This window comes from Triturus cristatus, chromosome 1_2 (genome assembly GCF_964204655.1).
Source record: "Triturus cristatus chromosome 1_2, aTriCri1.1, whole genome shotgun sequence".
Taxonomy (NCBI): Eukaryota; Metazoa; Chordata; class Amphibia; order Caudata; family Salamandridae; genus Triturus; species Triturus cristatus.
The window spans coordinates 664801846-664819067 of NC_140580.1; the positions used below are offsets into that span (position 1 = coordinate 664801846).

At 43.3% G+C, this 17222-nt stretch overlaps 1 protein-coding gene across 1 annotated transcript in view; it reads right to left on the bottom strand.

Annotated features, from left to right (window-relative positions):
• The window catches only part of CHAT (choline O-acetyltransferase), a 314503-nt gene that overhangs the window by 12345 nt on the left and 284936 nt on the right, over positions 1–17222 (bottom strand). The window contains exon 13 of the mRNA XM_085615102.1: positions 7009–7146. Within this exon, the coding sequence (XP_085471228.1) occupies positions 7009–7146 (138 nt within the window). The remainder of the gene's footprint in view (positions 1–7008; positions 7147–17222) is intronic.

The window sequence follows — 17222 nt, forward strand, 5'->3', positions numbered from 1 at the left end:
ATTGCTTTTCACAGTGGTAGTCAGTTTGTCGTGGTCGGCTTTTAGTAACATGAACCCTGTCGTTAGAGTTCCAATTTGCTGCTCGATTGCCTTTCACGAGTCACCGACCTCCTGCAAAATAATGTCCAGTTTGTCTAGGGGGCCTCCATGGCGGTTGGCGGTATGCAATCTGTGGCAGGTACATGAGCTGCATCATTGTGGTCTGCACCCCCCGATGGAGAAGGGTCTGGTTGCTTCCCTTTTGTATCGCCCATCGAAAGCTGTGCAGCGATCCCGCTGTCGACAGCGATGGGCTGAGCAAGGGGTGAGAGTGAGGACAGACAGTGGTGGGGGGGTAGCAGTGGTCACCCGACTGGCAAGTGCTGCTTTAAATCCCTAACTTCAGTAGGCAGCACAGAGCAGCATCCGGTGTGACGTAGACCTCCTGTCAGCACTACTGTACTACCATGTTAGGGGGGGTTGGATGGGCCCCTCACCCACATTACCCCCAAACCAACAGGGTTACAGTCCAGCAAAGCCCCCCCCCGATGTGGCCTCCTTACCGGGTTTCTGTGCAGGTGGTTCAGTGCCTCCTGTGTCAGAGGCCTGCACAGTCCGTCATTCCAGGCCTTCCGCTGCTCAGCTGCAGGAGGAATCGGACCCGGCCAGCGCCCGCCTGGCCTAGCTCCACTCCCCACAATCTCAGGTTGCCAGGGGGCCCGCGTACTAATGAGGGAGCTCAGCCTTAGCACACACATGGGAAGTCTTCCCCAACAGCCAGCCTCCCAATTGTGCTTGTCCGTTGCTGCAGCATGCAGGGGCCTAGTCGAATAGATTCAGGATTAGGAGTGAAGAGAGGGGCCTCAATTCTGTCCGATCGTCTTCTAGATGGCTTGCGCACCACCACCGCCGCACTCTAGGAGCCACAGCACACTCAGCTAGCAGTCACAGCGCGCCCATTGGCAGTCCCCAGATTCCAACCGTGGTACTCAAACCTGCAGGCACATTGCACTTACTGCGGGTCAGGCCCTGTTGTAGTACGTGCACCAGAATCACAGGAGATTCTGAGCCCGGTGCAGCACACCCTGCCGGGGTCACTGCCACTCTGCCGTTGGCCGCAACATGCACTCTCCCTGGTGACGTAGGCCTTGGCACGGCCAGCGCGAAAAGCTGCCGATCACACCCAGTATTGTCAGGGCGTCTCTGCGTGGTGTTCTCCGGTGCCGCCTCCTGGGACTCAGATGTCACAACCAGAACCAGGGTATCGCCGTACGTTGCACCCTCGTCTCTTGTCTGGGGGATCGCTGAGTCCGCTCGCAGCCCACGGAGGCCTCCGCATTACCAACGTAGCCCCAGTCAAGAGCTCCTGCTGCAACCGGCTCAGCGTGCCCAATATCGGAGCTCCTACACCGTCATCCTGCTCCTCGTTGGTGTTAAAGAGTAGGTAGCATGTGTTACACCCAGGACGGTCTGCAATGCCACTGGTGTCTGCAGGATCGCAGGCCCTGTCCGGAGCTCGGCTAGAGCACGTCCGCCATGTTCGGTGGTTAGTCACCAACTCTCCCCTTTAATACTATATAATGATCTATTGCATGGATATAACCTAGGTAAACACTGTCACATCTTGCTACCCTTTTTTAAGCATATCTGCATGTCAAACATTCTCGTTCTGACTCACTTTGTGTTCTTGCATTTTTAATACACATTTATTTGTAGTGCTTTGTGAGCCACAAAGCAGATCCTGTTTTTAACTTGTTTTTTCTTATGTAGTTCATTCTTTTATGTTATAATTTGGCAGGGAAGAGTGTTGTCCCCGTGGGTCAATTAGTGCTAGGTTCTGTTATATGTGATACCAAGGAGTAATTCATTCCTCACTATATGATATTTGGGGGAGGTTTACCCTCCTTCATACCTGATGCTGCCAGCCGCCTTGCACCTCAGTGCTCCTCTGCTTCCTGCTCCGACCAGTCCCTGGGACATCATCAGAGACTCCCCATCCAACCCCCGCTCTGCTCTCATGCTGCATGAGAGAAGCCTGGGGATTGGCCTGAGTGGGCTGGTGTAACGCTCGCTCAGGCACAGGATGTATGTGACATTTCTCCAGCCTGCTGTGGAATACAGCTGGGCTGCACAAACCTACCTGCACATGTCTGTTTGGCCAGCCTCATACGGTTGGCCAAATTGACATGCGCACTTATAAGTGCACTCCACTCCACTCCTCCTCCCTCCCATGGCCGACATGCCCCTCCCTGCACATGCTTGGCTCAGCCAGTAGCTGAAAAAGAAAATGATAATAATTACTTTTCGGCTGCTGGCTCTGAACCAGTGGGGCAATGCTTCTCCGCCATTGCGGAGAAACTGCAGCTGAGCGTCTGGCCACATTTTTACTATGTTGAGGGTGCCCTGCTTTGCCTGTATGTAGATGTCAACCAAACTTCGGTTAAACTGACCAGTATGTCTTCAGATACTGCCAGAAATAGTGAGCTGAGGTTCTCTGCTCTTGCTGCCTACCTTTCAGTGGTGGATGTTAGTGAACTTTTTAAAATTACATCCCACCAAGATAGTGATTCCTCTGAGCAACTCTGAATCCCTCACCAAGGCACCACTGTCTGTACCCATCCAGTAGCGGCTGCTACCAGCCCTGGGTGTGGGGGACGGGGGCAGGGAGGTGCGGGGGTGAAACCTTAAAAATACTTACCTGTGATGGCCGGCCAGCTGCCGCCTCTCCTCTGTCCTGTTCTTCCTGACTCCGGTCCGTAGCGGGATGCAGGAAGCAGCAGGAAGCACCCAGCTCCCAGCCTCCCAATAGCCAGTCACAATGCTGCACTGCAATGTTGTGATTGGTCTGAGCACCGTGGATCGGCGCTCAGCTAGGGAATGAGGGCCTGGGCATGTTCTCCACGCAGACTTTAATACAGCCTGCATAGAGAAGATGCAAAGTACGCATGAATGTTTGGCTGGCCTGAGAGGGCCGGCAAAACAGTCATATGTACTTAGGAGTGGGCATGCCACTCCTCCCCTGCTCCTCTGTTGTTGGAGCAGCCCTGCCCCAAACGCAACGCTTCAGCAGAAGGAAACATAAAATAATAATAAGGTGAGTTATTATCATTTTATGTTACCTTTACTTCACTGCTGGGAAGCAGGGGGCGATGCTCCTCCGCCTTAGCGGAGGTGCCGCCACTGTCCTCATCAATCATCAATGGGACAATCACCTATTCCATCTAAAGTTGTCAAATTTCTAGCCAACACTATTCTCTTAAATGAGCTTCAGATTTTTAGGTACTAAATGTCGAAGGTACCTGCTTTTTATATTTCAAATCACTCAGAGTATTTCTGCTTACTTAGATTCACATTTTGAAATCTCGCTTGATTGAATCGATTACTGGACTAGCCTTTATCTGGCTGCATAAGAGAGAAAAGGTGAAGTAGTAGTAGTAGTAGTAGTAGTGCCTTACTCGGTTATAATTGACCATCAAAGTGTACACATACCAAAATAACACTGAAACATACACTATAAAAATACAATATTAATCCATTTGTACTTCATCCACCTTCAAGAAAGAATGTATAAAATAATAATAATCAGCTCATATTCTATAATAAAATCAAGTAAAAATACATCATCAATCCCTTGAGATAGGAACGTCCGAGAAGCATCATACCATTTCATAAAACAACAATCCAGCAAAAGTGACCGTACAGAGTGCAACCAACAAAGGTGAAAAAAAAAGAAAAAGTCTATGTTTCAAAGTCATGTTGGGAAATGCCCCAAGCTTCCTGGCTTCTAAGCTAAAGCATAACTCTACTGCCCGGTTGCTAAGGTCAAAGACAAAAACTTTTATTTAAGTTGCTAAAGAATACACTTTCCAAGCTGCAGCAGTCTATCTCTGTAACACCCTACTTTCCAGGTTGCGTGCAGAATCGAGCCTTCTATGTTATCAAAAAGATCAGCAAACTTTTCTTTCCAATCTGATGGTAGAAGAAGCAATGTTCTCTTGTAATACCGTACGTCTTTGCAACATCAAACATATATGGTTTGCGTGTACTTAAGAAATAAAAAATAACCTTACATCCATCAGGATAGCTAAGTGAGTTGAATGTGGACTTCTTCCTTCCAAGATTGGTGAATTGAGCACTATAAAACTGTGTAATAACACCTCTTATTTAAGACATTTAGAAAAGGCAGAAGTGGGTGCGAAACACTATATAAAAGTAACGTATTACAACACAGCATAAAAACAAAAATAAAAATTAGCTAACAATATTCATCATGTAGAAATAGGTATTGCTATATTGATGTCTATGTGTTTTCTGGATTCCGAGCCATGAATCTTTCTTCTCTTTGATACGACATTTGGCTTTTTAATGGTGTAGAACAGACCATTAGGCCTGCTAATGGTTGCATGGAATTGTCCTATAAATTTGCTGTGCAACAGCCTACAGACGTGGGGCTATTTAGGGGCACATCTTATTTTACTCATGAATGATTTCTTTGAGCATGTACAGAGTACGGTGACATTTTAATGACAGTCACTCATATTCAGAGGATTTTCATGCTGTCATTTTGTTGACTTGCACTGTCTAATAGAAATACAGTTTGGTTAGCAGACGTTTTCAAAATGGCTTATGTTCAGACATGTAACTTATGAATCAAATACACTTAAATGCCAAATAATCGCTAGTAGTAAAGTACTTTGAATACCACAACTTGACACCCAACAACTGCAGTAATGCGAACGGGACATGTAAGCCTGGGTTTGTGTTCTGGAAAATTCACAAAGGCATCCATGACTTGATGGTTATCTAGAGTTAAACAAGCACATGTTAGTATGTGCAGTTTTGCACATGCATGTGGGAAGAGGGTGGTATGTGGGTCTGCCGTGGCTCAATTGCACTACATCAACTACTTCAGCTACACAGTTGAAAATCCCTAATACTCTTGCTGGTTTTAAGCGTCTTTAAAAATAGTTGTGCTCCACACATAGAGGTCAAACCGGACAACAATGGGATATTCTCACCCAGTGTGAAACTGAGATCATGCTGATCCTGATTTTGCTCTCAACTTGACTTTTGCAGTGACTTCATGCCAGTGCTTAATTTGTAAGAATAGAGGTTAATTGTGCACTCCTTATGTAAAAGAGATATTTGTGATTTTTCGTGACAGCGTGCCACGCTTAACAGATGCCTGCCTAGCATGCGTAATATATGTGAGAGTGGCCAAGTTCCTAGGGCAACTTGGACTAAAGCGTGCACAGAAATGTGGGATTTACATCATTTATAACACTTTTCCAACAAAAGATTATTATTCATTTGAATGTAATTTTTTTCATATTTTTTTCTTTATGTATTCTTCAAACAAAATATATGCAATTCAAAGCATTTTTATTCAATAATTACACAGCGTTCTCTGTAAATATTAACAATCACTGTATTTGGAAATTTATAGATCCGAACAACCGTGGTGACTGAGGTTTTGTTTTGGCAGAAATAACAGGGATGAATTTTCACTGCACTGAAGGGTATTCTTGAAGCCAGGAGGTTTACATACATCCTGAACCAGGTATGATGTGTTTAGTTGAGGACTCCAACTGAATTGGTCACTCGTTTCTAGACGATAGTTTATTGTTGTTACCTGCATTTTTTCAGGAATTGTTGCACCTTGCGGTGCCCTAAGACTTATTGCATACAGAAGTCTACTGTTTGTAAGTGAACTTCTCTATCGTTCAGGCTTTGGTTCAACACCGTGGTGTTTCACAGAACACTGATTAAGGGAAGGCACTTAATGCATTCACATATAATGGTTGCGCAATTTTCAACGCACTCTGACAACACTGGTGCATTTGCAAGAGCTGATTTGTTCATTGTTTAGTTGTTATTGTTGAACCACTGAAGTATATGATTTGCTGATTGTTTTTATTAACAGGTTTTCCCCTGATGAAGGGACAGCCTGTCCCGAAATGCATTGGGTGTCGCTTCTTTTAACATAGTCTACACACAGTGATTGTTAATATTAACAGAGAACGCTGCATAATTATTGAATCAAAATGCTTTGAATTGCATATATTTTGTTTGAAGAATACACAAAGAAAAACATATGAAAATAAATACATTCAAATGAATAATAATCTTTTGTTGGAAATGTGTTAAAAATGATGTAAATTCCACATTGCTGTGCACGCTTTAGTCCAAGTTGCCCTAGGAACTTGGCCCCTTTCACAAGTGCTTAATTTGTGCCAGTGTTTGCCGGTGCTCAGCACCTGCACTTATTTACAAACACTTTATTATGGCAGTACACCACATGGTGGTGCTGTCTACTTGTCTTGCTGAGCAGCAAAGTGTTTCACAGTTCCATAAACAAAAAAAAACATAACAAATTAGACCGTCTACTCCATTCTTACAACTTGATGTGGTTTTAGATAGTGTAACATTTCACAATTGTGTAAGTGTGATGATTAGTAGTCATCGCCTGAACTGGTATGTGGCAGCTCCAGCTGGGGCAGTGGATAGTGTAAATCATGATGACTTTATGAGAAAAAGGAGAGCCATGGAATTTTTATTTTTATTACAAATTAACCACTGCTTTCTGGCCTTGTAAACTTCTCTAGATAGTCACTTACGTCAAGTAAGTATGGAGGAGCTGGGGGTGCAACCGAATTTTGCATATTCATTTGAAAGCCAGTAGAGTGTGGCTGTCCCTTTCTAACTGTACTCGTTGTTACTGAATCATGGCTTGTTCGTGACTGCCTGGGTCTGGGAATAAAGTGCAAGTGCACATTTCTCTTTGCTCAACCACACACATTAGTGAATGTGACCTCTAGAATTGACATAAGTGACAAAATTAAAAACAGAAATTAAAATGTACAATAATTGTGTATACAATGGTATGCATTGTGGGTCACAAGATGCTGTTTCTTTGGATTTATGGGATCACTAAATCAGCATTTAGATGACATTTATAAACTTCTGATCTGATATTTTCTCCTGACCAACTAACCACCACTGGAAATAAATACATTTATGGGGACTCACCTGGCTGGTAGAAAGAATAAACCTATTGCTTGTCTGGTACATTTCATCTGTGAATATCTCGGGCAATTCCTTGTAGAGTTCACGTGCAACCTCCCTCAGACCCAGCATGTGATTGTCGATTGCCATGCCAGTAATGGCCTAAAGAAAAAGAAAATAGATACATGAGGGTACCCAACAACTTCTTACAGTATAGATAACCCCCCATTCTCAAGTACTCCTTCCTATCTCTCCACCATAGTCAGACATTTAGTGCAATAGTTAGGGATCAGTGACAGAAATCGGAAACACAAATATAGTGTGGACAGAATATTGTGTAAAGAATATCGAGGATAGGAATATCGAAAAGGTAAGTATAAATGTATTATTCTTACTTCCAGATCTACATAGCTTGAAGATATAAATATTGTCAAGATACCTATATATGGAGTCATATATAGTAAAACTTTACTTATCCATAAAAAATTACCTACACAATATTCTTGTCCTTGATATTTTTGACACAATATTTAGTCCCACGATATTTGTGTTTCTGATATTTTTTCCAAATACCTTAGTTAGAAGATCACTTTGAGAGATTTTCTCCAAAAAGTATGTGCTACATAAAACTGTATGCTAGAATGTGGACTACAGAAATATTGCGCTATCAAAATATCAGAGTAAAAATATTGCCAACCAAAATATCGTTCGTTTTAGTGGTAATTATAGCTTCACTGTTCTTAACTACACATCTTTTGCCATGAATATTTTATGTATACATATTTTCACTGAAAAAACAAAAGGTTACAGGGACATCATAGTAGGTTCAGATTTCACACACACAAAAAACATAGATATTCAGCAGTTATAGTTATCTCAAGTAACTATAACTCATGACCCAGCCATGCACAGTGTTGTCATCAATAATTTCACTGCAAATGTTGCAGTGATATTATTAATGATGTCATAGATTTCATGAGTGATGTAATATGTGGGCAAATAAGCATTGCAGCAAGCAAGAGGGAGCTGACAAAATGCTCTTGCTTGCTTGAAGCTCAGGTTTTGTCTGTTTCAGACAAAATGATTGCTCTCACTGACAGGGAGCTGCATGTTTAGCAGCTCCCTGTCTGTGAGAGTAATGCCGGCTTCCATAAGAAGCAGAGACCCGTCAGGGGCTGCAGGGGCCTTGAGGCTCCTCCAGCGATTGCCAGTACTCTATCATGAAGGCTACAGCCGGTTTAAGATATGAGAGGACATTTCCAGAACTTTTATTGATATGCACACAATCTAACAGAAAAGTGGAATTGGAAACCACCAAGGACAAGATGCACAAGTACACGTAATGAAGCCCTGAAGAAGCAAACCTTCCTCGCGAAACACGTTTTGGCTGGATGTGTTTGAATTTGATTTGAAGAATTCTGAACAAGGATTTGGAAGCTTGGATCTTAATGTCACAACAATTGAAGAAAGACAAGCATTTGCGAAGAAGAGCAATAAAAAAACTTCGTTTGATTCCCGATATGTGTTTTCTCAGCTCATAAACTGATTTATATATATATATATATATATATATATATATATATATCTATATATATATATATATATATATATATATATCATATATTCACCCAAAAAAACAAAGGTTACAGGGAAGTTATTATTAAAAAAATGTCAGTTAAAACAAATTATTAAAAAAGGCAAAACCACTAAATTTCACCACTTATAGCTATGACAATTTACTATAACTAAGGTACCCAGTTCTAGTATGGCCAGAAGGCGCCTTATATTCAGAGTTTTATTTCTACCGGTATAAAACCTGTCTGATCCTGGTGGACCTGGAAAGTCATGTGTGGGTGTAACCTTGTCGCCAGCAGTTTACTTAGAATTTTAAAATTGAGGATTAGAATCGACAGGGGTCTGTATGCCGTGCACTCGAGAGGGGATTTATCTGGCTTGAGCAGCGGAATTACCACTGCTTCCCGGGTGGTCTGTGGTAATGTTCCTCTGCATATAGCTCCACCAATCTAGGGGCTAATTTCTCCACCAAGGCAGCATAGAACTCCTTAGGAAGTCTATCTGTGCCCAGGGTCTTACCTCTCGCTAGTTCCTTGATGGCCACTCTGATTTAATGTTCTGAGATTTCCGCTCCTAACTGGTCTGCGTCTTCCTCTGATAATGTATGGAGAGGAAGCCCAGTCAGGTATTCTTCTATCCCCCCTCCCCCCGGGTCCAGAGCACTTATAAAGTTGTTCGTAATAGCCACGGAATCTGTTGTTTATTTCGTCCTGTCTGTACAATCGGCGTCCTGCCTGATCTGCTATCTCTATTATGGTGTTCACCCCTGTGGGTCGGGTTGGCAAGCCATGCCAATACTCTGCCCGCCTTATCTCTCTTTACGTGGGTCCTATCTGTGTATGTTTTAAAGTCAAAGCACCTCAAGCATTCCTCCTGTACAGCTACCTCCTCTTTAGCTTCTAGTAACTCTTATTGCAGCTCGGAGTGTTCAGGAAGTCTTATTTCTATTTCCCTGAGCACTCGGTCCGCCCTTTCCACGTCTGTGATCAATGTCATTCGTACCCTAATAGATGTTGCCATGCACCTTGCCCTAATTACTGCCTTAAAGACCTCCCACTCCGTCACCCTAGAATCAGTGGAGAGGGCGTTATCGGCAAAGTATGTTATGATATGGCCCCTGATCTCTTGTAGAAACACCTGGTCCTCCAGAGCCTCCGGCTTGAGGTGCCAAGTAGGGTTGGGTTGCTGCTGAGTTCCCCATTGTAGACTTGTCAGTATCGGGTTGTGATCTGAGACAGTTCGTGTCAGGTATTCCGTTCCCTGGAAAAATTCATGTATGTCGGGCGAGCATAAAAACGCATCTAATCTTACATGCAGGTCATGGACCTGTGAGAGGTGGGAGTATTCTTTGTCCAGAGGGTGAGTGCGTCTCCACGTGTCTAATAACCCACATCAGGCCTGCCATTCCTTAAAAGCCCTGGCTACTCTATGGACTGGGGAATCTTGGAGAGGTGGGTAGGACTGATCTAGTTCAGCTTCCCCAATGCAGTTAAAGTCATCCCCCATGACAATCGGGCCAATCATGTAGGGCGAAAGGACTCCAGACATCTGCTCCAGTAAGTTACCCTGATCAACGTTCGGTCCATATACATTAATTAATGTGATGTCCTGCCCATCTAGTCTTCCTGAAACTATCACGTAGCGGCCCTCTGGGTCTACCTTGTGGCCTATGTGCTGGAAGGGAACCCCCGCCAGTATTAGTCATAATTTGTTTTAGTTGGCTTTTTTTGTGTAACAGAGATCAAGGTGTATATTTGAAATGTATTGATTTTGTTTTATATTTGTTACGTTTTTGTATTATGAAATGTTATTTTTTTTTCTTTTACATTTTATTTATTTATAGCGCCTATAGTTTCATTTAAAATGTTTTAATATTTTCATGTTATTTGGTATTTAAATGTTGCTTTTGAATGGTTAGGAATTGGAATGGTATATCTAACCAAGGAGTCTCCAATGGGTAGCTCTGAAGCTACTGGTGGCTCGTCAGTACACTGGAAAAAGCTCACAGAAGTGCTGCCCTGCACAGAACATAAATCATATGGTCAAGACCTTTTGAAGATAGTAGCACTACATATCTCCATAACCTTGGATTTGCTGCCAGCCAAGCCAGTGGCAGGGCCACACGTTTGCACAGAAACACACACTTTGTGCATATGTGCCCATATGTGTGCTGTTATGCATGTCTTGTTTTAAATATCATTCATTTAGCCCAAATATATTGTAGACAGAAAATAGACTACCACAAAATGTATAGGTAAGTTTAATTTTATTTACATTCTTTTTTTTTTTTTTTTAAACCTTTATTACAGAATGCAAAAGATATACAAAGATGGGCCTACAACCTTCAGGCCGGCCGCTAGCAAACAGTGAGAGCATAAAATACAGTCATTAAACACAAGCGGCAAGTGATAAAGGTCCCAGAAATCGAGGGAAGCGCTGGCGGCCACACCGGCCGGACCCCCCAAATGACGGTTCCATTTTTTATAAGAAACCACAAACAAATCCACAAGGCAGCAAAAGTCAAAGCAGCATTACGAGCTCCCCTGGGGAGGACCCTACCGATCCACAGGAATAGGGGGGGGGGCAGGCCGGGACAGAAACAAAGTAGACACAATGCCCAGAACCAAGGTGACAAGCAGACTAGGGAGACTGGGCCACTGCCAAGTCAGGCGTCAGCGGCGGGGTACAAATCCCGCCACGATAGGAGTTCCAGGGGCCCCACACCTTCACCCATTTCCCAGGCTTACCTCTCGCCACATTTTATTTACATTCTTAACTCCATATCTATTTAAGTTGAAGATTTTCATCTTCAAGGTACCTAGATGTGCAGTTAATAGTAAATTAATACTTACCTTTACATACCTACTTTCATGATATTGTGTTAGTGAAATGTATCAGTCAATATTCTGCATTTGATATTTTGACATAAAGATATTTTGTCTCTCGATATTGTGACATACATCTGTATGGTCTCGACTAGTAATCCCATATGGTGAGCCCACTAGTGTGATTGTATTGTGATTGTATTTAATGAAATGAGCACACCACTGCAACAGTGGTCAAAGCCCTTAGTAGCTTGGGGCTATTACCATTGATCAGAAGAAGGTTTCGTTATACAAAAGATTAGAAGCCCCTGATCTCACTTTTCCAATGTCCAACACTTTCCTGATTTTGCTTACGTCTCATTGTGAATAGCAAATCTAACCTCTTCAAAGTCCAACACTTTTCCTACTTTTGTTTATATTGGGGTGGTAATAATAAATCTAGCCCCTCCAATGTCCAACACTTTCACTACTGTTGCTTTGTAGCTGTACCTGTCTTTATAGCGCCAAGACGCTCAGGGCAGGAGTTTGCACTTAACAAATCACTCTAATTCATTAGATTGGAGTAGGATACTAAATGTAAACTCTCAAAAGTCAACAGTTTTTCTGTTGTTACTTGGATTGGAGTGGGAGTAGTAAAGTGGGTAAAGAAGAGGAACAGGATGGAGCGATATTCGCAATAGACATAGAGAAGGTATTTGATAGCCTGGAGGGAGAGTTTCTATATGGGGATCGGACAAGGGTTAATGAGGTTGCTAGATGCTGACCCCGTGGCCAGGATCCGCACAGGCTGCATGATATCGACACAGTAACGGGTGGAGAAGGGCACGCGCCAGGAGTGTCCCCTCTCCCCTTTATTGTTCGCACTAACTGTGAAACCACTGGCGTGCAGGGCACGGTCCGGCGGAGTGTACAGGGGCCTGCAATTGGGAGGACAAACACATCACATAGCGCTATATGCCGACGAGCTCCTGCTCTTCCTAAAAGACAAAGAAGGGGAACTGAGAGAAGCTAGGAACATGATTGAGGAGGTTTGCGCACTATCTGGGCTCCATGTTAATTGGCAGAAATCTCAGTTGTTCCCAATTGTGGCGGGCACTCTGTGGAAATATGGATTTTCCCGATCAGTTATGTCCCCTATCTTGGACCCCAACGGTTCTATGTGCATGTCACAAGTACATGTATGTTCCCTCCAGTTCCAGTTATGAAGACGCAAATACATGTGCGTCCACCGTCAACATGCCCTCTGTCAGATCCGCCATGACTAGGCCGGATATTCCATTCCTAAATATGAAAGGCCACCGGCTTTATATGGTTCACTTATGCCATTTTACAGTCCAGGCAAGTAGGCCCTGATTCTGTCATCAAACTCCTCTTGCTTTCTGCCTCTGAAAACTCCAGTTCGAGCCTGCATCTGTGACCATGAACTTTGTCTCATTCTCTGCGCGGCTCACGAAGCCTGACATCAGCCTATTCTCTGCCAAGAACTGTATTTCGCCTTCGAGTTATCTGCTTCCCCCTCAGCCGATGCATTCCTGTCTAGTAGTTTAAGTAAACATCCTTCCAGCTACCGAGCAAAAGGCTCGACTTCTCTGTCCTCATGCAAGTAATTCATAGCCCTGTTACCATGGAATATTCCTACCCCCTCGCTTTCAGTGTAGACACTTAGACGCTTGTACACGCACGCACAGTCAGTATAGAATAGATTCTGTCCGAGAGTCCTTCTTTTGTGGATAACATAGTTCTTTAAACATAGGATGTTAGATATGATTTGGGATTAGGTTGACTTGACCTCCCAGACTTTTTGTCTCCACATGTAGAGCTAAATGTCAAGTCCCCTTACCCCCCTAGTTGCACGTCAATCACACGTCATACTGCTGCGCACGCATCTATGCCAAGTATTATCTTATGGATCCACCTATATGTGACATCGTAACCAATTATGTTCCTTTTTACTCCTTATTACACCCATTTTTGGTTACGCAGATAAATCGTCATTTTCCTTATCAATTGTTACGCCTATTGCATTCGCTTCATTGTAATGTATGTACTATAAAGGTTACTTCTTGTCAATAAAGTATGTACTTCACTTCCTGAACCTCCGTGGTGATGGAACTTGGAGCAACCGATTATAATCGATCATTGGAATAAAGCCCATTCCGAACCTCTAATACCACGGATTCTGCCTCTCATTTTACTGAGCTATTTAATTATGTTTCTGTATCAAATTAAGTCCAGGTAAAGGAAAATTATTTACCACATGAATGGCGCCCGAATAGGGACACTTTCTCATCTCATGCGCCGGCGGTGCGTTGCAGGCCCGGTCTCCTGCCACAGCTGGACGGACAATAACGCGTACCAGCAGGATTTCCTGTATCTCCCTCCGGTCAAGCGGGGGCGACTGAGACTGCGATCAACACCCAGACGAGGCGGTGAGAAGTGCGAAGTATCCCGACCAGAGCCTAGCTGAGAGAGCAAGATCCGAGGTATACAGAGACCCACCAGTTCGAAGTCAAGCCCAGTGTCCGACGAGTCGAGTCGAGTCCAGTCCGGTTCAAGTTCAAGTTACCGAGGCCTTCCGTTTCCGAAGCTACCCGGTGAGTACCATTGCTGGGGAGGCATTTCTGACGTGCACATAGGTTGTGCCGGTCAAGACGGGTTTGGGTACACAAATCCGGTCTGCACTGTTTTAGCAGTGTATCTGTACTTTTTAGCAGTATATCAAGTATTCCGAAGTATCTAGTTATTGTCAAGAATTAAGCTTGGTGATTAGTTATGCAGACGATCATCATTGTTGGTTATTTTAAAGGTTAAAAATGTTTTAATGTTTAATGTTTAATGTGTTAAACGTCCTGCATATTGTGGTATGAATGGTTGTTCATTACTGTGCTTTTGTATTAAGTGTGTTCAAGATTAAGTATCGGATCAGTTGTCAATATGCCGCTCTTTTCGAAATTAAGACAGATCACTACTAGAAAAGGGGTTCTCGAAGAAGCCGTCCCTATTCCTCCTAGGGACACTCCAGGGCACTTCATGTATCACAAACATGGCTTAGACGCTATATTATTTCTTGATTTATGGGTAGACTACACCAAGGGATTACCAGAAAGTCAGAGGTGGCCCGCAGCGGGAACCTGGGATGCAGAGTGCATCATGAAAGTCGAGGAAGAGTTATGGAAAAGGAAAGTCAGACAGTCACAGAAAGACGCCGTTGAGTTATGGCGTAAAGAATCTCATAGACGCACAGAAAAAGCACGTAGACAGGAAGAAAAGAATAAAGAAAGTTCAAATAAAGTTCGAGAAAATCTATTAATTGAGGAAGGTATCCGAGTGAAATCAGAACAAGTAGACAGACAAAGAAACGCCCTTATGAATGGTATGTATCCCCTTCTGGCCGAAGGATTACCTAAGGCTACTCCAGAAATACCGAAAGACTTGCCAACCCCATTGTTCCCAATAAAGGTACATCCTAAGGGGCATCCTAGAACCGCAGAAGATGTTTTTCTTTCCTCATATTTAGATGACGCAGCTCCCAAATATGCTAATTCCGCCCCGCATAGACCGCATACCAGGGAGGTCCAACGCCAAGATCCAGCACCCGTATCCCTACAGCAACAAATCGAGTCACAAGTTCTGGCAAGCACATCTGTTTCTGCATCCGCTCCTACAGCTACTTCTATAGCTGTGTCCACACCTGTAGTTGCTGTGTCACGTTCGACGAATCCTTTCACACCCGACACCCCAGATGGGGCCACGGGAGGTGCTACCAATATCTTTTCTACGCCACCCAGAATAAATAAACTTACTTTTCAAGAGTCAGCACATTCACGTACACCCAAACTCATAAGTGCCCGTACGCTGAAGGAACTTCTTATAGATTGCAGATATGACCCTGTGCCCGGTAAAGAGGACGAAATGACCCTGGCATCATTGCGTATCAGACGAGCCGCAGTGTATTTAGGAAAGTTACCAGGAATGACTGCGCATCTAGATAAAATATATCATTTTGTCCAAACAGGGCGAGATCCAGAATGTATTAACAGAGCTATGGAATACCAGAAAGTAGAGATACAGGGGGAACTGTTACGTTTCCTCATAAACTGTTTGATCAGAAATCAAGACCGACCGGGGGTAGACCCGGAAGCAATGCAAATTCTTACAAGATGGAGCCAGAATATATCAGAAGGGAGACATGATAAACAAAATTGTATAATAGCCATGTGCCGAAAGATCCGTAAAGAAATAGAACGCCTACACGAAGAGAGATTAGAGGTAGACAAGTTCGAACAAAGCGAGGAAGAAGGGTCAGGACTGCCCACAGGACAGTCAGACACCATAGCCTATGTAGGTAGAGGAAGATCTTGTAATAATAATAGACGTCTTACTGACTCAATACGTCCGATATGTCCAGATAATAACAGGAATTTCCAAATACCTATAATTAATATAAGGTCTAACGAGCATTCGTTCCAAACCGCCGACAAACTACTCCGAGAACGAAGGGGTTATCATTTTCTCGATTCTATGGATGAACAAGATTTAGCCAGGGCAGCTGTCCATTGGGTGGACAGTCCCGGAAAATATAGTGATGATACAGTAGTACGCACATTTTTGAATCTTACCCCAGATGAACAGAGGTTAGCTGGGATTTATATGATTCAACAACTCATTATACTATATCGAAGTCAGCATTCGGACCCTGGTCCCTTACCTGACATACTGACTGAATTGCTTATGAATAAATGGAGAGGTGCAGGTACTAAATTAATTAAAGAAATTCTAGAATCAAGAAAGCAGTATATTCTTTTTGTATGCGCAGAGCATGTCTCATTGCCCGTCAAGGAAAGAACCACGTATCACATGGATAGACAGAATCCCTTACGAGAAGTGCACCCAATAAAAGGCGAGGACAACGAGTTCAAGCGCGTATTTGTATATACGCCCATATCGAAAATAGAATTGTTACAAATGAAGAAAGTGGTACCCAGTCATGACAAAGATCCAGCGGGTTTTCACCGAGAAATTAAAGACATGTTACTCATGGGAGAGTATACCTATCCCGACATTATGACAATATTAAAGGTATTGATGCCTGCGGGCATTTATGAAAAACTCAAGGAAAAAGAGTGGGAGGTAGGAGACCAAAAGATAGAATGGTCAGTGTTAGAAGCGGAAGAAAAGGCCCGAACTGCAGGAGCAGGACTTGGGGATAAAACTAAAGCACTGCCAGGTTTATTAGTACAGGTACTGCCACGTTTATTAACTACGAAAAAGGAAGATTGGGGTACAATTTCAGCATGTAAACAGAAGCAAGATGAAGACACTAGTGATTACTATGCCCGATTTGAAAAATGTTTTGGTATAAATAGTGGCATAAAAGCAAGTAGCGAATCATACCCACATCTGTTTGTAACAAAATTAGTAGAAAATGCCCTGCCACCAGTAAAGAATAGAGTATTAAAATTCGAGAGTACCTGGCAAGGTAACACTCCATCACAAATGTTACAAATGTTACAGTACCATCATAATAGAATTAGAGAGGAACAAGAACATGAACACAGACGCATGAAAGACACGAAAATGAAAATGTTAGTTTCCCAGACAGTTCCAGCTGAAGGACATAAAAAGGGTATGACACATTCCGATTCAGCAGGACCTGTAAAAGGGACATGCAATTATTGTAAAAAGCCAGGTCATTATGTACACGATTGTCCAGTTTTAAAACATAATATCGCCATAGGTAAAACACAAGAAAGACCACGGCCATTTAGACAAGAGCAGAATGAACAAGGAGCTCTGCAGCATACCCAGGCCATGCCAGCCGCACAACAGCCAATACAG